At 40.0% G+C, this 21,454-nt stretch overlaps 1 protein-coding gene across 11 annotated transcripts in view; it reads left to right on the top strand.

The window, feature by feature from the left end:
• The first annotated feature begins 798 nt into the window (after positions 1 to 798).
• Positions 799 to 21,454, top strand: part of DAZAP1 (DAZ associated protein 1) — a 36,148-nt gene continuing 15,492 nt past the window's right edge. For 3 of the 11 annotated variants that reach the window (XM_065578162.1, XM_065578165.1, XM_065578163.1), the window contains exons 1-3: positions 799 to 1,158; positions 15,777 to 15,884; positions 19,191 to 19,239. In XM_065578162.1, coding sequence (XP_065434234.1) covers positions 814 to 1,158; positions 15,777 to 15,884; positions 19,191 to 19,239 — 502 coding nt within the window. In that variant the 5' untranslated portion in view covers positions 799 to 813. Of the gene's footprint in view, positions 1,159 to 10,350; positions 10,392 to 10,972; positions 11,140 to 11,423; positions 11,490 to 15,773; positions 15,885 to 19,190; positions 19,240 to 21,454 lie in introns of those variants that run through there. The other 8 variants (XM_065578167.1, XM_005302350.4, XM_008163034.4 and 5 more) reach the window with 8 other exon arrangements.

Below are 21,454 nucleotides of genomic sequence, written 5' to 3' on the forward strand. Positions count from 1 at the left end.
TGTAGACCAGGCCTAAAAAAGTACTGTTTTTCCTAAGGCTTGTCTACACACAAAAGTTGTACTGCTTTAACTGTAGTGGATGGGCAAAGTGGTATAACCTCAGTAGTGTGGCTAGATATATCGGTATAAATGTGCTTATACAGGTATAGCTTTTTCCTTACAGGAAGAGGGATAAGCTGTATCAGTGTGAGGCACCATTATACCAGTGTAACTGTTCACACTAGGGGTTGTACTGGTATAACTATTTTGGTTAAAAATCACATCCCTCTGTGACATCATGATACCAGCACAAAAACTGTGTGTATACCAGGCCCAAAGCCATAGGCACACTCACACCTTACTAAACACCCAAGAGCACCTCTGCCCCACATACCCTCTCCCCAGCCCCCCAGGCTGTACAGACCATGCTATGCACACACTCTGACTGAGTCTACACTGCAAGCTATGGCGCTGTACCACAGACGCTTCCTACACAGACTGAAGGGGTTTTTCCATTGATAGAGTTAATCCACCCCTCTGAGAGGCTGGAGATAGGCTGACAGAAACCTAGCTGAGGTCAATCTCATCCCCAGTGTTAACAAACTAGGACCTTATTATGCAATTTTTTTCATGTCCCTGGTCAATTTTTATATTTAAGTGTAGACCAGGCCTCACTTGCAAACAACTTTCCTGCCAACCTCCCATTCCCTTCCACACGCTAGATCTTATGCATTCACTCGTGGGCTCTCTCACGCGTCCGCTCCTTAGCACCCACCCGGCCTCTCTTTCTCGCACGCACTGCCCTCTCGCTCCCTCCTGCCGGCTCGACTCCGCATGGCTGCCGCGGGACTGCACCACGTGTTAGCCAGCCGGCGCTGGACTACGTTTCCCGTGCGGCCCTGCGCCTGCCGCGCAGGCGCGCTCCCCCTTTCCCCTCACCCGCTCGTTGGGCGCGGTCCCGGAGACCCCGTAGCGAGGCCAGGGTGCACGCGCAGCGGCGGTTGGCGGGCGGCGCTGAGGGGAAGAGGGGGCCGGAGCCGCCGTTGCGCAGCTCGGGAGGGAAGCGGAGCCCGTGACCTTCCGCTGCTGCCGCCGCCTGGGCCTGAGGGAGCCGGGCCCGGCCCGGACGCTGCCTGGAGCCGCCGCCATGAACAACGTGGGAGGCGCCGACGAGATCGGGTGAGGCGGGCGGGCGGCTGAGGGGCTCCGGGCCGTTGGGGGGGGGGGTTGTGCGAGGGGGGGAGCTGGGGGGATTCAGGGCGGGGGGAGCCCCCAGTGAAGGGGCTGAGGCCGGGTAGTTCCGGGGGGGGGGGGCTGGGATATTGCCCCCCCCCTGGCCACGAGCTGGCGGCTGACGCCATCCTGAGTCCTCGCGCATCTCATGGGGGGGGGTTCCCCTCCACGTGCCGCCCCCCCCCCCCCCCCAGCCGGTCCCGCGCCTAGCCGGGGGCCTGGCGGCTGCAGGTGCTTCGAGCCGGGGCCCAAGGTCACAGGGGCTCCCGGCCAGCGCCGAAGCGGGAGCCTTTGCTCCCTCCTCCAGGCCGCGAATCGAAGCGTCCGCGGAGCCCCGTTTCCGTGGGCCCGGGAGCATCCCACGTGTCCCGGGGGGGGGGGATCGCGGCCTCGTAGGGCCCCTGGTCGGGGAGTGCTCGCCAGCCCAGCCGGCTACCAGCTATGGGGTCCGCACACACGTACCACGTATCCTGGGACCAGAGCAGCTGCGGCAGCCCTGCACCTCGCTTGTCCTCACCTTGATGTTGCCCAGGAAGATGCACAATCGGCTGACGGCCTTGCCCCGGGGCAAGGAGTCCCGGACTCACCCGGCTTTGCCCACGTCGTTTCCCCCCTCGTGTCGGGAGGTGCACGCTGAGGGTGAACGAGCCATCTGCCTCTACCCCTCCAAGACTGGCAGGACAAAGACGGACACAGAGAGTCTTTTGATCTCCCCTCTGCTCCCCTACTAGAGACGGGAACCTCGTACTGTGCCTCTGGTCTTTTAACCTTCCCTTCCACTGACAGGCTTCCACAGATCAGTTTCACATTAGGCATCTTGAATGGCTGAATTTAAAAAAAGAAAAGTTCCCCTTGCTTTAAAGGCCTTCTGGGGACTTTGGCTATTTCAAATAGATAATGCCATATATGGCTCCCCATGGATTTAAGATTGCATTTTATATAATTTTCCATACACTGCTCAAACATTTTACAATATTAAGACTCGCAAGACAGTGGACGGGGCATGGGAGAATTGACAGAAAACTATAGAGTATTTTTACACCACACTGGTTGCCAAGTGTTTTGTTGTAGTGAAATGTAGCAACAGTTGACGGTGAATTTTTCCACCATGATAAACTGTTCATCCTTGTAAAAACTAAAATAGACATAAAATCATAAACTAAAACCTTAGACGACATTGTCCAGGACTATACTCCTAGAATGGTTCATCTATTGTGTCCCTCTGTGTTTAAGTTCTGAACTAGCTCAGAAGTACAAGAGATGTAATAGTACTGAATACCTTGAAAATAACTTGTCTCAGTGAATGGTGTTTGCCCCTTGGGTTATGTTTACCCCATTTGCCTGTTCTGAAAGTATTATTTTTGTGTCCTGAGCCCCAATTACTGTTGAAACTAATTTATGAAATGCTCTCCCATGGGAGGGCATTGACAGCTGCATTTCTCAAAGTGACTAATTTGTTGCTCTGGAGTAACATGTTTAAAACAGGCTTATAAATATTGGGCAAAATATTATGTTAACTCACATTCTGGGCAATGGGCTTGTTGTGGATTGCAAATTGCTCATAATTTCACTCCCTGAGTATATTTAGGTGTGGAAGGATCAGATTTTAGATGGTAAAAAAACAATCATTAATTTCTTCATCCACTCAAAAATACTTAGAAGGGAAAGGTGAAAAAAATAGGATATGTTGCAGTTTTAGACATCTTACTATGATGTCAAGTCTGTTTGGCAGCCAACTAGAAATTAATCTTAAGAAACAAAAATTGTATTTTGGAAGCTGTTATAAATCTTCTGTGGCTGCCTCATTGACTAGAGTAGGAGTCTTACCTTCTAATGCAAAAATGTAAGTTGATAACATTTTTTTAAAAGCTTAGAAACAAAATATGTGGGCATAATTGAACTGTCAGCATTAACTTAAAAAAAGAACATTCCAAGCTTGTTGAACTACACCTCTACCCCGATATAAGGCTATCCTCAGGAGTCAAAAAATCTTACCGCGTTATAGATGAAACCGCGTTATATCGAACTTGCTTTGATCCACCGGAGTGCGCAGTCTCTCTCCCCATCCCTCCCCTCCCCCCCCCCCCCCCAGCGCTGCTTTACCGTATTGTATCCGAATTCATGTTATATCGGGGTATAGGTGTAATTTGTATAGTGGGGAATATTGAATTGACAGAAAGAAAAAAGTTTTCATATTTTTGATCACTTATGTGTTGTTTCCAGTAGGCTAACTGCTAAAGTTGATATGTGATAATCACTCTGAAGAAACAGTTTTAAATATTTATGGTATTACAATGTGTAAAATTATTTAAAAAAAATAAGATCTGAAAGATGTTCTGGGTCTGCTGGACTCAAAACATCTAATTTGAGAGATAATGCCTGAGAATGGAGTAGTAGAGTGCTTCTCCTGCCTTTTGATTATTCCGTCTGACATGGCTTCTATTTTCAAATCTCTTTGCTGCTCCTTGTGTCTTGAGATTTATTACTTTAGCTACCTATACTTCATGCTTACTGCCAAATATTACAGTTCTGACATTCATGGAAGCCTGGTAAACTCATATAATAAAATAAGACTTTGATTAGTTCACTGTCTTCCCGCTGTATTGAGAAATAGGGTAATGGTAATGAAAGGAGGGGAATTTGTGCCATACAGCACATGGAATTTTAGTTTTGTAAATTTGGGATTTGTGGTTGAAAATATTTAATACCTGAGTATATAGTCTCATACTGCTATGAGCCCCTAAGACTCGTTCTCTCTCGACTACTGGTGAAACCTGCTTCTGTTATTTCATACCATATGGTTATGATTGCCTATATAATTGAAGGGAAAACTACATGAGATTCCAAGGCAAATCACCTAGGTGATACATTATACACATAAGGGCTGTAATCCTTTGCACTAGCTGGGGCACATAGAGATTTTATGGATACTATTCTCTGCAGTTACTACTTAAACTACTGTGTGCCAAAGAAAATGGTGTACTCCTGGAGGACTCTGTAGCCTACTGAAACTGCATTGAAAACAGCTGATGTATTCATCAGCGAGGATATTAATTGGAGATTTAATTTAATAAGTGTCTTCGTTGTAGTTAATTCAAAACTTTCACATTGTTGAAAGTTTCAATTGTTGTGTAATATTTCTGGGCATAGTTAACACATTGACTCCAGAGGTGGGATGGAGCTGCTTTGCATGTCATATATTCCTCCTCCACTTGTATTGTCCCATGCAAACTACTCTGGGATGAGGTGAAGCATGCAAAATTTCAGAACGATCTGCTTTGTTTGAGAGAAGGTAACTTCAGCCTAGCTCCATAATGTCAGTTGTTATATATAGCTGTGTGAAAACATTGATTTTTGTGTGTGAGAGAGAAGTACACTTGCACAATACTTGAACTGATGGCAAGAGTTTACTAACTACCTGTCCTTAAGTGTTTGTACAAGCAAAGCTGTAAATGGCCAAGCCTCAGCTTGTGTAAGACTCCTGAGAACAGGTTGATGATGGTATAAGCTAAATGTTGCAAGATGAGCAATCCTCTTGCACTGTCCTTTCTTAAATATTTTGCTTTGTCAGCTTTCCTTTAGATTGTGCCTGGATCCTTGTTTTAGGCAGGTGGGTTGATTAAATAGGGTTTACTTTTGCTCAGTATATTAGAATCCATCCATCACAGAGCTGAAGGCTAAGATTGGCCTGGCTTTTGCCATTCTATAGTATGCATATAAATAGAAGTGCTCCATTTACATACAGCTGCTGTAGTTGACCTTAGACAACCCTTCTTTTTTGTTTGAATATTTGTCTGTGAAGTGGCTAGAAATAATTTATAATGGAGTTGGAAGGTTTCAATGGTCATTATCGAGAAAGGGAACTCCCTGCAGTCAAATAACTAGATGGTCTGTCAGAAACCCACAGATGGTATATTTTTTTTATATTTGATAACCTGACATAGAATAGTTGTATGTGGCAGATGAAGAGCGTATTGCTAATCCAGAGTCCTTGGTTTAAAACTAAAGCTAAAATCGTTGCCTTTTTTATTTATAATAAAATTTAATTATGACTATTTTGTTATACACACAACTACCTGATTTATTTAAAAAAAAATCTTTGTGTGGTTCCTATTAGGCATTATTAGAAACTTTGTTTTCACAGAATAGATACAGCATAGGAAGGAGCAGTGAAGGCTCTCTTTTGGGGGGACCAGATCTAAGGAAGAGTGCAGTTCTCATCTTGGCCACTTTGGTGAGACTGCTAGCAAAACTGTTTTTGTATCTGCCTATGGGCAATTGGATGGAAAGAATTTGCTTCACTCAGATAACCAAATAGACCATCTGGTGGTAGGCTTTAAAACCTTATCCAAACCAAAAAATGGCATGTTACTCGAAACTATTGTCAGCAATGTGTGGGGTCCTTTGAACTGATGCTGCAAACATTTCAATGCCTAGAGAAGAACAAAACCATTTTTAGCACCATTGTGGAAAACATTCTCAACATGTAAGCCTTGTTTAATAGTATCTTCCAGGAAATCTCCCTCTGTTGCGCACTACTGTTGGTGCAGCTTCACTGGTGGTAACAAATGGTGGGCGTGCCCAGGCATTTTTACTTTTGTATCATTTAGACCAGCTTTCGGCAGGGTTGGGTTATATGGCAGTTAAAACACCGAAGCCCTGTATACACTGGTATCACTGGTGAGGATATGGTAATGATCATTCTCCCAAAACAATTTAAGTGTGGATGTAGTCAGTGTTTTTGTAAGAGTGCTGAAAATTGTCCTTTGTACACTGATAGTCGTTTTCTGGACTGGTTCATGTGAACCCACTGACAACTGTTCTCAACAGCAAATCAGTTTTCTAGTGCAGATAAGGCTTATGTCATTGCTGATCTGGTCCATCTACGAACTAGTGACTTAGAGGTGAAATCCCTGATCCAGCTAGGCAAATTTTAAAATACCATTTAATAAGATTAAAATTTGTACAATATGTTAATTATTTTTAGACTCTGGAAACCTAAATTCTTAAAGCATTTTTATTTACTATCATTTGCTGAGCAGCTGAGGTAAGCTTGAGATGTCTTGGAGCAAGTTGGTGTAATGTGTGTTTTAAAAGAAATGCAAGAAAAATTAAAATTACAGCTCCTGGAATCAAATTTTAGCTCCTGAGGCTTGACTGCAGCCTTTTTCTAAACTGCCATACCTCCCTGGAGCTCCTAGCTCAAGTGAACAAGTGAAGTCTATGCTACCGCTACTAATCATCTTCTGTACAGCAGAATTATCCAAAATTCCTGATGATTAATTACTACTGCACCCACAACTCTGTAAATTAGCAACAGCTAAGCTGACTGGTGCCTTATGGCAGCCATTGTTAGGGAGTAGCTAGTTGTTTAATAGAGCCAGTTTCTTCTGCATAAAGCAGGTGAGAGGAAGTTGCAACATTTTCTCATAGGGTAAAGTAGCTCTTTTTTTTAATCTACCAGGCTGAGAATGGGAAAAATACAAATGAAACTTTCTCCTCTCTTTGGGAGACACTTTTTTCTGACTTCAGCTGAGCTATGGCCGTACACTGCACTATAGCAAAGTGGAAAACACAAACAATAGATCATTTCCTCTTTTCTCTGGAGAAAGATCATGAAAACAGGACATTTTCTTACGAAGTAGACCGCCCTGTCATATTAGTGTAAACTCAGTTACTTACTAAAATATAACAGGTGGACCTTTAAGATGCTGCTTCTGAGTAAGAGGGCCAAATGTTGGGATGGCCTTAAGTTAGCTTTTAATTATGGGATGCACTTTTTGTATATGTAGGGTTTTTTTTTTAAATGCTAAAATTGATATGCATGTGCATACAGTTGCAAATCAGGTAGTCCAGCGTCTGTGCACAAATAGAAATTTTGGGGCATGCTGTAACATGGAGAACTTGTGGGTACCGATTTAGATGCTGTTTCTGAAAACTTGCCCTTGACCTAGATTTCTGCTACATTTTAGTTTAAGAATTGGTAATTTTTTTATAGTCTTAATGTTTTGGTCCATAATGTCCTGATATACAGCAGGCATGAGACTGTCCTCACTTGTTACTTTTAAACTGTATCATAAGGTAGGTATCATGTAGGTATGGTTTCACAGTCCAGTATTAAGAAGATTTCTGGTGGTTGATCTCAATCCTGGAAGTCAGTACTCCAAAGTTCATTTTTTAATTCTGTGTCTGACTTTCATGACTGTGGCCCGGTCACTTCTGTTTCACATTTTTCAAATCACAGGTGGATTAATAACTATTAAACACCTTGATGAACTCAGATGAAAGGCATTGTGTGAATACATATGTCACTGTCATGCTTCTTGTCTTTGTAACAAAACTACAAATTCTGACCAACCAGCATACCTAAGCAATGCATTTTGATTGGTTTTCAAAGCTACCTATTGTGACAATTTTACTAAAACTAAATACCATATTTTAGTATTCCAGATGTTCAGTGCACGAAATGAAACTTGACCTGCTGTGTTCTGTTTTTCAAGTGGGGAGCACACAATTTAATGTTTACCATTTGGTTTCAACTGCAGCAAAAATATTTTTCATAAGTTAGTTAAAATGGGCTTGTCTTCTTTACCTAGTACCTGAAGGTTCCTAGGAAACGCTTTCTTATTACATCACAATCTTTTTTGAATGTCACATTTCATATAAACTTATTTTTGGAAACTAAAATAATTTAAGAACTTACTAATGAGTCTGAGTCTCATTAATTTCAAGTAATGTTTTTTTTTTTAAAAAAAAAACATCATTTCTAAAATAGGATCAAACAAAACATGATGTGCTGACTGCACAGCAAAGTTTACAGAATTACTAGACTATGTATTTTCCTTGTGGGAAAGGCCTTGGCATTCTGTTCTATTACCATGAAGCAGAAATCTTTGCTATTGATTTTATGTGGAAGGTGCTCCGATACTATGGTAATGGGTAGCAGTATGTAAGATAGTTTTATGCTATGGTAGGAGCCTGTTAGGAGAAGACTCTCTTCAGATACAACCAAATTAGCATAAATTTCCACTTTTATTTGGCATCTTGCGTTTATTCTTCAAGCAGAGAGATTACCATACAAAAATGGTGCAGTCTGCAGTCTTAGACTGCAAATCATTAATTTTGTGTTTCAAAAATTAGCTACAGAAGGATCTTTTTGTAGCCTGACTGTCAGGACTTTGTAACTAGCAGAGCCTAACTTCACTGCTCTTTAGTTTTCACCGCAGTTAACAGACAACTTGACCGAGATGCTGTCAGGTTAGATTTTTCCCTAGAATGATGTAGCTATTGTGAAAATGAGCTTTCCGAGACCTAAAGACCAAACAATAGAAATGTTTCCCTGTTTTTTATGCCAATACACATTTAAAAACTAAACTTTCCCCTGCAGTTTTTAACCTGAACTTTGTAGTTACTTTTCCTTTCACTTTCATTTATTAACTAGAATCTGACAGTAACCAAAAATGAATCTGACTTGTCTTCCAAGATAAGTGAGGTAGCAACATATAAGTAGCAAATAAATTATTACTTTTAATGTTTTGTTTGCTATGTAAGAATTTCTTTTTATGGATTTTTGGGTCTGACTTAGGCCTGGTCCACACTAACCCCCCACTTCGAACTAAGGTATGCAAATTCAGCTACGTTAATAACGTAGCTGAATTCGAAGTACCTTAGTTCGAACTTACCGCGGGTCCAGACACGGCAGGCAGGCTCCCCCATCGATGCCGCGTACTCCTCTCGCCGAGCTGGAGTACCGGTGTCGACGGCGAGCACTTCCGGGATCGATTTATCGCGTCTAGACAAGACGCGATAAATCGATCCCAGAAGATCGATTGCTTACCGCTGGACCCAGAGGTAAGTGTAGACCTATCCTTTGTCTCTTTCTGATTTTTGGGAGCCCAAAAGACAAGTGGGTGTAATTCACCTAAAGGACCAACTCCAGCTCTCTGATTTGAGAGTGGGGGGAAATTCAAATGTTGTTCTCTAAGTTTATAATTAGGTCAAAGGAAAAGTGGTATACAGAAGTTCCAGGAGATTGGAATTAATGATGCCTGAATTTTTCATTATTGTGTCTAGTTCAACATGCTTTAAAGTAAAGCATGTGCCTTTTAGTCATGATTCCCATTGAGCTTTTACCATATGGCACACAAGAGAAATTTGCTATACCATTTCCCTGTGTGTATGCATTTATTGCTTGACATTTGGAAGTTGGTACAAGATAACTTTAGTAATTGAGGTGGAATAAATTTTCATACACCAGTAGTTTTAAAGATAGTCCCTTGAAGAAGGAAAGGTAAAGTGAAGTACATTAAAGAACTTGGGAAATCTGCTATAACATTTATTCTTACAAAGGGGATTCAGGGACTGCAGTATTTGCAGTGTTTACATATCTTATTGGATACTCTACAGTTATTAAAATTATCTGTTATCTAGTTGAGTTGTTATTTATCCTTCTTAACAATTTTGTATGTTCAACATTCAGTGTTTGATGGGTTTATTAAAACAGTCACACTGGTGTTCTCTGAGCTTATTCTCAGAGGGTCCATGCAAGATCCTATGCACTGCTTCAAACCCTTAACTCGGGAATAAAATGAGTAGATCCTTGCTCATACTCTCTGAACCATGGGGATTTTCACAACATGAACAACCCCACTTGGCCCCAAAAAGTAGATAAGTAAAGATATTTGGTGTTGTCTTCTTTCTTCTGGATATTTTAATGTTGTTAGACATATATTTTCTTTTATGAATGTCAAAGCTATAGATGTTTGATTTGACTTCTGCTTTTCTGGCATATTTCCTATCTGCTATTTCAAATGAGAATAAAATATATTCTTGGTATAAACGTGCAATCCTATACCTGTGGGATGCAGAAGAAATAATACTTCAGTGTTTTTAAATCCTTCACTATACTAACAGTATGTAACATACCTGAAGATAATCTTGAAATAAAAATGGAAACTTAAAAGCAAAGGAGAAATGCATCTTCAGTGAGTAACAGGCCTTGAGTTCTTCAAAGTATGCTAAAATACTGCATTAGCTAGATGAAAGCCCAAACAGGTTGTGTATGTTATTACTTAAAATAATGCATCATGTTTGATTCAGACCTCAGACTTTAACCACGATATGTTGTTTGAATTACAGAAAGTTGTTTGTGGGTGGCCTAGACTGGAGTACAACACAAGGTAAGTTATGTATTCTACAACCATTATACCAAAACATTACAAAGGACAAAACTTTATATCTCATACTTTCTTATAAAGTAATATAGTAGTAACATCTCTAGAAAATTGAGTCTTTACTACTGATCTTTGATTTTGTTGTTTTTTAATGAATAACAGTAATAGAATTCCCGTAAAGAAACTTTAAATGTACGTTTCTCTCCTGACTGTGTTGTTCATCTTTACATTATGTCACTTTCATATCTCCTGGGCAAGGATATGGGGAAATTTTATATTCCCTGGTTATGTTGGTTGGTATTAGGAAAAGTTGGTTTTGATATCCCTTAAAGTGCTGACTCAGAAATAGCTGATTTCTGTTTTGAAAATTAATTTACTGTACTATTTTCTTCCATCTACCTGAGTGGAGTTAAAACAATGAGCATATTCTGTTTTCAGATACATGGCTAGAAAATCATTTTTAAATGATAAAAATCATCAGATGCGAGATTTTAGCAAGTGCATATTAGAAGATTTAGACATGTCAGTTTTACTAAAAGTTAAACTCTTTAATAGCTGGTTCTGCTTAATACCATATTTTTTAACAGAAACTCTCCGTAGCTACTTTTCCCAATATGGAGAAGTTGTAGACTGCGTAATAATGAAAGATAAAACAACAAACCAATCTCGAGGGTTTGGATTTGTCAAATTTAAAGATCCCAACTGCGTGGGAACAGTACTGGCCAGCAGACCACATACATTAGATGGCCGAAATGTAAGTTTACCTGTCACTTTGGTTTTAACTATTTAGAATATGACTAGGTCTTTAATATTTTTTTTAAATCGGTGAATTTAAAAGTAATTTGGGTGGTGGTTGACATATGAATAATTCAAGCTATGTTTAATTCAATGACTGTTCCTTCCAAAATGTGTAATCTGGGGGTAACTTTTATCAGAAGTGTTAAGTTTAGAGAATGGCATCCACAGGCGCTTTGAATGCATTTATTAGAGCAAAATATTCTGCACACTTAGAACTGACCAATTTGGAACTTGTTACAGATTGATCCAAAGCCATGTACACCTCGGGGAATGCAACCAGAAAGAACACGGCCAAAGGAGGGATGGGTAAGGAGAGATCCTTAAAGTATGCTGATAGATATATTCTAAGGTCTTTCTGGCTAGCAGCCTGCACTCTTCAGCCTCTACGCATCATGAATATCATGTTGGTATTTCTCTCAGTTCCTGATCATCTGACGTAAATTTTAGAAAGCTCTTTTACCTGCTTGGAACTGAGAGAGAAATGCAGAAGTGTTGGCGTAAAACACAGTAAGCAGTTGGTATTAAGGCCAGATGCCTTCTTAATTAAAGCTGACTACATTTTATATTATGGTGTGTGAAGGAGTTTACTTTCATACATGCTGCTTCAACAGAATTTTAGTTCTAACAGCCAAGTGTTTTTTTCATAGGGGTGAAGCTCTCATTGGAATTGTTGGTTATGCTACTAGGTCTTTTGTGGGTAATGGTGGTGATGAAGATCTGTGACTATGCAAGGACAAATAGAGTAGAAGTTAAATTGTATGCTTTTGTGAAATTTCAAACAGGCTAAATCTGAATTAGCTCTTACGTCTGATTTACACAAACAAAGTTCAAGAATTCCATCAACGCTTGTGTAAGGGTTTTTTGGGGGAGAGAGATGGGGGATGAATTAATTAAAAACTTATTTATGTTCCTTATACTGTGGTAGCATCAGGTATTTTGTACCACAGCTTAACCTCCACCACCACCTTTTTGGGGAAGAAAACTGGATTGTTGCTCTGTTTAAAGTTCTGCTATATTTTGAACATATTTTTTTCTGAAATATATTTATTTTACTGGTTTAATTTTAGTATTGTTCTGTCTCCTGGGTGTGTGTGTGTTTTGTTTTTGTTTTTAATCTGGTAAAGTAGCTGTTTGTCTAGCATCTACTTTTTTTCCTATTCTTCAGATAGTGTAACTTGTAAAATCTATGAGCATGCAAAGCACAAAATGAGGATGAAATCTTTGCAGTTATAGCCAAATTCTTGAGATCCCATTTTTGACTAGCCTTTTTTAATCAACTGATGTCCCTTTCAGTCTTCCTTTATGGTTAAGTCTACAGATTGAGTTCTGTTTCAGAGGGGTAGCCGTGTTAGTCTGTATCAGCAAAAACAATGAGGAGTCCTTGTGGCACCTTAGAGACTAATACATTTATTTGGGTATAAGCTTTCGTGGGCTAAAACCCACTTCATCAGATGCATGGAGGGGAAAATACAGTAGGCAGGTATATATATTACAGCACATGAAAAGATGGCACTTGCCTTACCAAGTGGGGGGTCAGTGCTAACGAGGTCAATTCAATCAGGGTGGATGTCGCCCATTCCCAACAGTTGACAAGAAGGTGTGAGTATCAACAGAGGGAACATTACTTTTTGTAGTGACCCAGCCACTCCCAGTTTTTATTCAGGCCTAATTTGATGGGGTCGAGTTTGCAAATTAATTCCAGTTCTGCAGTTTCTTGTTGAAGTATGTTTTTGACGTTTTTGTTGTTGTTGTTGTTGTTGAAGAATGGCTACTTTTATGTCTGTTATTGAGTGTTGAAGGTGATTGAAGTGCTCTCCTACTGGTTTTTGAATGTTACAATTCTTGATGTCTCATTTGTGTCCATTTATTCTTTTGTGTAGAGCCTGTCTGGTTTGGCCAATGTACATGGCAGAGGGGCATTGCTGGCACATGATGGCATATATCACATTGGTGGATGTGCAGGTGAACAAGCCCCTGTTGGTGTGGCTGATGTGGTTGGGTCCTATGACTGTGTCCCTTGAATAGATATGCAGACAGAGTTGGCAACAGGGTTTTTTGCAGGGATTTGTTCCTGGGTTGGTGTTTTTGTTGTGTGGTGTGTAATTGCTGGTGAATATTTGCTTCAGGTTGGGGAGCTGTCTGTAAGCAAGGACTGGCCTGTCTCCCAAGATCCATGAGAGTGAGGGATCGTCCTTCAGGATAGGTTGTAAATCCTTTGTGATGCACTGGAGAGGTTTTAGTTGGGACCCGTAGGTGACGGCTAGTCGCGTTCTTTGTTGGGTCTGTCCTGTAGTAGGTGACTTCTGGGTACCCTTCTGGCTCTCAATCTGTTTCTTTGCTTCCTCAGGTGGGTATTGTCAGGGCCGGCTCCAGCATTTCTGCCGCCCCAAGCGTGGGGGAAAAAAAAAAAAAGCCGCAATTGCGACTGGCAGCGGCGAGGGGGGGAGCCGCGATCGGCGGTGGCAGGTCCTTCACTCTTAGAGGGAGTGAGGGACCTGCCGCCCCCGAATTGCCGCACGTGCCGCCCCTTTCCCTTGGCCGCCCCAAGCACCTGCTTGTTAAGCTGGTGCCTGGAGCCGGCTCTGGGTATTGTAGTTTTAAGAACGCTTGATAGAGATCCTGTAGGTGTTTGTCGCTGTCTAAGGGATTGGAGCAAATGCGGTTGTATCTTAGGGCTTGTCTGTAGACAATGGATCATGTGATGTGGTCTGGATGAAAGCTGGAGGCATGTAGCGGTCAGTAGGTTTCTGGTATAGGGTGGTGTTTGTGACCATCGCTTCTTTGCACTGTAGTGTCCAGGAAGTGGATCTCTTGTGTGGACTGGTTCAGGCTGAGGTTGATGGTGGGGTGGAAATTGAGGAATTCCACCAGGATTTCAACAAAGGCCTCCTTCCCATGCGTCCAGATGATGAAGATGCCATCAATGTAGCGCAAGTAGAGTAGGGGCTCTAGGGGACGAGAGCTGAGGAAGTGTTGTTCTGAGTCAGCCATAAAAATGTTGGCATACTGTGGGGCCATGCGGGTACCCATAGCAGTGCCGCTGACTTGAAGGTATACATTGTCCCCAAATCTGAACTGTGTTTCTGAAGAACAGTAAATCCTGAACATGAATTGCTTGATGTAAGCTGCATCTATCTACTTGGGGATATTTGGCTTCTACTGGAATAACTTACATTATTAAAAAAAACGATATTAACAATATTATAAATATTTAGTACTGCGAATACTCCCTTTCTTTTCAGCTCCCAGTTTCTAAGAAAATGAAAGGTGCTTGTGCTCAGAGGAAGAAAATTAAACAGTTCATGATATACTCTAGATAAGAGAATGATACAGGCATTATATTTGAAATGGCTGTGGGAATAGATGCACTTGGGTAAAATTTTCAGAAGGACTTAAATGACTTAGGAGCCTGGCCTTTCGATTTTCATTGAGATGTGTGTCCATCACCTTTTTAACATGACTTGTGGTTCTGAGTCACTTAGCCACTTTTGAAAATTTTATCCTGAATGTCTATCCTGTAAGTGAATAAGTGAAGTAGAAACCATCTGACTACAATTTAGGACTGATCAGTGTAAATTCTCTGCTACCCAGTATTCTTCCCCCCACCCCCCCCAAAAATTGTTCTAATTACCCAGAATTGTAGAAATCCATAAAAAAGTTACTTTAATAAAGTCTGTTTTACTTGGACTCGTATCTTGATTTCCCAGAATAACATGTTTAGCCTTCCACTGATTGTGAACCAAGTCCACCTGGCTTGTAAATTCATGGTTGCTGAAATTGAGTATAGAGTCAACAATTGATAGGCTTTGACATTTTCTAGGCTGTAAGTAGCTCTCATTTAAAAAAAAGGGGGGGGGGGGTTAGGTAATCCGTGACTGTGATTCTTCAATAGCTGTGTGGATGTTTAGGTAGAGTACAGTCCAGGTATGCTACAGATGTTCATCTTCATTTGGGCGATTGACTAATCAACATTCAGGTTTCTCTAATGACATCAGTAATACACCTCTACCCTGATATAACGCGACCTGATATAACACGGTAACACAGTGGTCTGGGGGGGGGGGGGGGGGCGGCGCGGCGCACTCCGGCGGATCAAAGCAAGTTCGATATAATGCGGTTTCAACTATAACGCGGTAAGATTTTTTTGGCTCCTGAGGACAGCGTTCTATCTGGGTAGAGGTGTATTTTAATTACCCAACTTTTGTGGATTGAAAGAATGTAAATGATAGTGTCTAAAAATCCCCTTAAGGTTATTTGCTATCCCAGCACAACCCACAACCTGCTGGTTAATACTGCTTAATTAAGAAATAAATGCTTTCAGAACATTGCCCTCAGTTCTCCGTCCTTACCAAGAAAGGACACCAAGTTATAGCTAAGCATACCAAATTAATGAATCCAGAACACGCTTTTGCTCCATTTGAAACAAAATGGGTGTCTTCCAAGTTTGGACTTCAATTTGAATTGTGACTTTGTTAGTCCTAGAATGCAAAATGGATTAGAGCAACCCACCTTCATGTACCAGTGAAGGTAGATTATGCTACAGTGTTTATCACAGTTCTAACTAACAGTATTTTATCCCTCTTGATTTAGCAGAAAGGACCCAGAAGTGATAACAGTAAATCAAATAAAATTTTTGTTGGTGGGATCCCTCACAACTGTGGCGAGACTGAGCTCAGGGAATACTTCAAGAAATTCGGAGTGGTGAGTCATTCATCATCATGGCAAGCATCGGCTGGTTACAAGATGTTTTTCCCCCGTCTTCATTCTGATTTCATTAAGCTGTCAAATTTTAGTGTTAATTTAGGCAAACTTCCCCAGAGACATATTGAAGTGTTTTGTGGTAAAGTATAGTAAATGTTTACTTTTGCAGCACATTTGCCATTTTTCATCAGATCACTTGCCCTCATGTGCACAACTTGTTATGCACCTTCCCCTGCCTCCTTTGGTTTAGCTATTCCTGATACTATTTTCTCTCCCCTCTTCAAAGGGGGGGAGGAAAAACCCTCAAGTTTAATTATGACTTATGACTTATCACCCTCCTTTCAGCTGCTGTTTTAGTGTACCTTAGTTTGATTATGAAAACTTTCCATTTGCTTTTGGAACAGCAGGTACTTCAGTGAATTTGCATCATCACAGGTCTCTGTCCTCTAAGCAAATTGGTGAAAGACTTTTTGGTGATCCACTTGACATTGTTTTGGTTTCACTATGCTGTTTTAACATTAACTGAGTCCTTTCGGTCTTCAGAATCTCATTTCTAGGGTCAGACTACTAATTCATGCAGTTTCTTACTCATGCTTTTCTTGAAATTTTGCCCGCTTCAGTTTTAAGTTGATATAGAATGAAGATGTCCAGATATGACTTCATTAAACTCACATTTATTTCTACTTTTATTGTCAGATTTTTTCTGGAATAGGTAAATTGTTACAATGTTCAAAGATTAGTTTGTATATTAAGTTCAATTTAAAATATTGTGGAGTAGTATAAATTTTATATGACTGTTCATGTCAGTTGTACTAGTCATAATGTCAAAAGCAAAGAGATTCACACTGGCTATTGGTTGGTCGCCCTAACTCCAAAATGCTTTTGTAACCATCTTCACCTTTAAATCACCTATCTTTCTAAATTCCATCAGCAGCCCAAAGCATCTATGTAGCCATCTTTCTCAAGTGGTATCATGATGTTTTTCAATGAAATTTGGTTAAAACGATAATTTTTTAAAAAAAAGATTAACACCAATGGCTAATAGATGTTTCTTTAGTTTGAAAAGCTGCAACAGACTGAGTTTACAAATAAAAGTGGGGAGTGGAATCCATAGTTGTGGAGCATAATTTCTAAAGGCTCTTCTCGCAGACTTATGGCTTTCCAATTCTGACCTGGATGGCTTGGGAGATACAGGGTTAAGTTCCATCAGATATAGGAGGCCACAGCCATTGAGTGTAAGTGCCATAAAAGTAAGTAGAAGCACTTTATAGTTAAAATAGAATTTGGGGAGCCCAAGGTAGCATTCTTAAGACAAGAATTGTGTGTGTGTAGTCATTTAAGTACCTGTAGAAATATGGGATCCTGTATTCTGGGAAAAACACATTCAAGAGCACACAGAATTACAGGTATAGCTTCCTGAAAAACTAGAAGCTAAGACGACAACAAAAGGGCAGGCTCTGCTTCTAAGAGACCTATGGGGATTGTTACTGACCAGTATGGCAAGTAGGACTCAAACCAAGCAAAGCGGTATCAAACAGACCAGCGGAACAGATGGAAACCAAATAATATTATGGCTTGTTGTCATGCTTCCAACTGGCCTACCAGCTCTAAATGATGACAAACCTGAATCAGCAGAGTTCGATAATATACCTTCAAGTGAGTGTATCCTTTGTGGTGATCTCCAAAACATGACTGGAATCTTTCACAGAAGTTGGAAAGCAAGACAAATGAGTATCAGACTAATAGATTATTTCAGCTGCTTGAGATACAAATGTTCTAAGCTAAATTGAAAGTAGTTTTTTAAAGCAGGGATGTAGTGATATAGGAATAGCCACAAGATTGTTATGAAACTGGAAACTTTCTGGTTTATTTTTATATTTAACTTGAAAATGGCCATATGACCTGCCTTTAAAATTGGTATTAAAATAAATGGCACCCCTGGGGTTAGTCTATGCATATCACCTTAATTGTGCAGTGAATTTTTATTCTGAAAAATCTGGAGAGGGGTGATTAATATTGACAATAATCAGCCCTAAAGCAGTACAGATTAACTCTGTTTAATACATGCATGTGTTCTGTACTAGTTGTATAGTACTTTGGAGAGTCTATACTTCAGAGTATTTCAAAGTAAAATGGAGACATCAATTTCAGCTCCAATAAGCTTGCATTCTTTAATATTTTATGGAATTTAGTCTCAATACAAATTTTTCATAATAACTCTTAAGACCAATTGGCTTTTCCGTGTAATATTTACCAGTGTTTGCCAAGGAAACATTTTTTGAACTTTTATCCTGTTTTCCTACAGCTTAAATTATCACAGTTCTCAAAAACTTTAAGCTTCTCTCTCTATGCGTATGTGATAACATCTCAGATTTAACACCAGTTTTGTAATTTGGCATTTTAGTCATTTCCATATTTAAAACAACAATCATTAGCATTATCCACTGGCATAACTTTGCCTAAACATCATAGAAATGTCTTACCTCAGGGACACCATGCTCCACAGAGAGACATAATAGGAAAGCTACACAAATCCTATATTAGTCAGTAAAGTAGTTGGAATTAAGGCTACCTTGTTCAGGATGAGGGTGGAAATGTGCATGTTGTGGAAGAAAGGTAGTTGAGACTGAGGATACGTCTTCACTTACCGGAGGGTCCAGCGGCAGGCAATCTATGTTCTGGGATCGATTTATCGCGTCTGGTTAAGACGCGATAAATCGATCCCGGAAGTGCTCGCCGTCGACGCCGGTACTCCAGCTCGCCGAGAGGAGTACGCGGCATCGACGGGGGAGCCTTCCTGCCGCGTCTGGACCCGCGGTAAGTTCGGACTAAGGTACTTCAAATTCAGCTACGTTATTAACGTAGCTGAATTTGCGTACCTTAGTCCGAAGTGGGGGCTTAGTGGGGACCAGGCCTGAGAAGTAGTACTGAAAAGGGGTGTTGAATGATTTAATTGTTTGTTTCCTTATTTTTATGATCTGGTTGGTGGGATATGCACTTTAGCAACCGTAACTCTAGTTTATCAATGTTTTTGGTGGGTAAAGTTTGTTGCAGTCCTAAATAAGCAAAAATGTGATTATACTTTAGTTGCTAGGAACAAATGAACTCAATTAGAATTTTCATAAATGGGAAGTGTTGCTCTTTACTGGAGTTTATTTGCATTGTGCTGTGACAGACAAGTATTGATGGCTACATCAGGCATTTAATTGTGCTTTGTGGATTGAGTGCTGGAAACCAGCCTGTTCTACGCTGCTTGTATCGCTCCCCTGGTAACGTAGTTAGTAGAATTTCCCTTCTCTCTTCCAGGTCACTGAAGTTGTAATGATCTATGATGCAGAGAAACAGAGGCCCCGAGGTAAAGGCTGATCTAGTTTGTCCTTGAAATTTCTTCATCCTCTCCTGTAGTCAGATGGCAAACTATTTCACACCATCAAAAAACGTAGTGGTTTTTTTTGTTTTGTTTTTGTTTTTTACATTGCCTCAGGAAAAGATTTCAGTGGACAAATATCACAAACGTAGGCTTTTCATACACCGCTTCATTTGGTGTGTCTGTTTTTAAAGTCAGATGTTACATGTTCATTTTTTTGCTGGTTCTTTTTACTTGAATATGAACAGAATTAAACATCTGAACCGAACACATGGTTTAAAATATTGAAAAAGTTCAGTTAACTAATTTGCTTCAGATTTCCCCCATTTAACATGAAGGTATGTTAAAGTCTACAGTTGTGTTGTATTCAGTTTTTTTCTTTGCAGTTCAAATTATCTCTAAACATGAGATTGGAATCAGATCCATCCATTTGTGCTTTTTGTTTTGGTTAAATGTCTTTACTTGAAATTCAAGGAAAACCAATTTTCTTAAATTACATAAAATTGCCTTTGAGAAGTTGTTTATGTGTTTGCAGGAATTATATGTCCCCATTCATACTAGAATTATTATTTTTGTTCCTTAAAAAGGAAAACAATTAATAGGCTAGATGAGCAAGTCTGTAACCTTTGGTCAAAATATGAAGTAATTTTCATGTCATCCGCCTTTCATTGCATCAATCATCTATTTGTTAACTATTACAGAGGCACTATTGTAAAAGTACATGAAGTTTAGTTGCACTGATCACCTTGTAGCATGTGAGACATGCTAGAGAATAGTTTGCCATCTGAACTTTCATTTCTCCTCTGATTCCATTATTAAGAAATATATTCACTTCATATTTATTAAGCTAAGTCAAGTCTTAGTTTTATTTTTAATTTAGACATACATCCTTAGTGGCATATTTAAGTGTTTCATAGTAAAGTACAGTAATGTTAAGTAAGTTTTTTTTTTTCTTTTCTTTTTTTTTCTTTTTCTCTCTGTGAATTGTTTAACTGTGATTAACGATATCTCTTTAGATTTCTTCTCTCTAGGTGATAATTTATCACAGAGGTACAGGCCAGTTCCACAGTCAGAGGAAGGGCGGGCTTTGTCTTTATTGGGGTGTAAACGAAGTTTCAATATATTTGTTTTGTTTTTGTCTTGATAATAGTCTTAATCCTCTTGCAACTGATCTGTTCTCCTTAAATAAAAAACAAATTCATCCATTCAGTAAATACTATAGAGCAGCTTATTTTAAATAGAGGAGGCAGTGGAGACCAAAATAAACACCTGATTAAAACTTGCTTGGAGTTTTGAAACTATATTTTAGAAATGATTGCATCACCTGCACCTTTGAAATATTTATCCCAATCTTGCAGTCTCTGAGTAAAAAGGACTAAAACATCACAGCTGGTTTGGATTAATGGCTCCGCTGCTAAAGCTGCACTAAAAAATTAATAGAAGGCTTCCAATCCACTCAGTGTTACAGGGTAAAGCAGAATTTTAAGACGACATATTCTGGGATGAAAGCCTCTGAGTCCATCCATTTGAGGGAGTAGTTGTACCCCACAATTCTCTTTGATTTGTCTAATTTTTAAAAATGACTGAAATCCCTGAGTCCTGTCACTGTCGTAGCTTGTTTCTGTTCTCCATTTCTGTATCCTCTTCATAACATGGTAACCGCATGTAGTTTCCAAACATGGCCTCCTTAATCCCTCAGAAAATGCTAGAAAAATTTCCTCATAGTTTGTATTCAATGCTGCTGTTTGTACATCCAAGAATATTTTTCTCCTGCTTGGTATTTTGTTATATAAAATGCTATTGAGCTTATACTCTTCTTGTTCTTTTGACTTATCTTAAATTTCTCTGCATTAAATTGCAGAAGCTCACTTATCTGCCAATATTCTTTTCTATCCACATTATTCTGAATTTTGCCTTCCTCCTTTGACTTTAGTGCTCTCTCACTTTCTACAAATCCCTTAGTGCATGTCATTTTATCAAGTCACTGAGAGAGAAAAAAATCAAAATTGGCCCTGTTACTGTCCTCTGTGGCAGTCTACTGCTACTTCCTCCATCTCAGACTGCTTACTACAAGAAAACCAGGGGCCAGATCCTCAGGTGATATAAATCATGGTTGCTGTGTTGACTTCTGAGACTCTGGCCCTGGGTCTTCAATACTGAAGTCCAGTCCTTCACTTTACACACAATCCTATCCTTTCCACAT

Source organism: Chrysemys picta, chromosome 25, assembly GCF_011386835.1.
Source record: "Chrysemys picta bellii isolate R12L10 chromosome 25, ASM1138683v2, whole genome shotgun sequence".
In the NCBI taxonomy this organism is placed as follows: domain Eukaryota; kingdom Metazoa; phylum Chordata; order Testudines; family Emydidae; genus Chrysemys; species Chrysemys picta.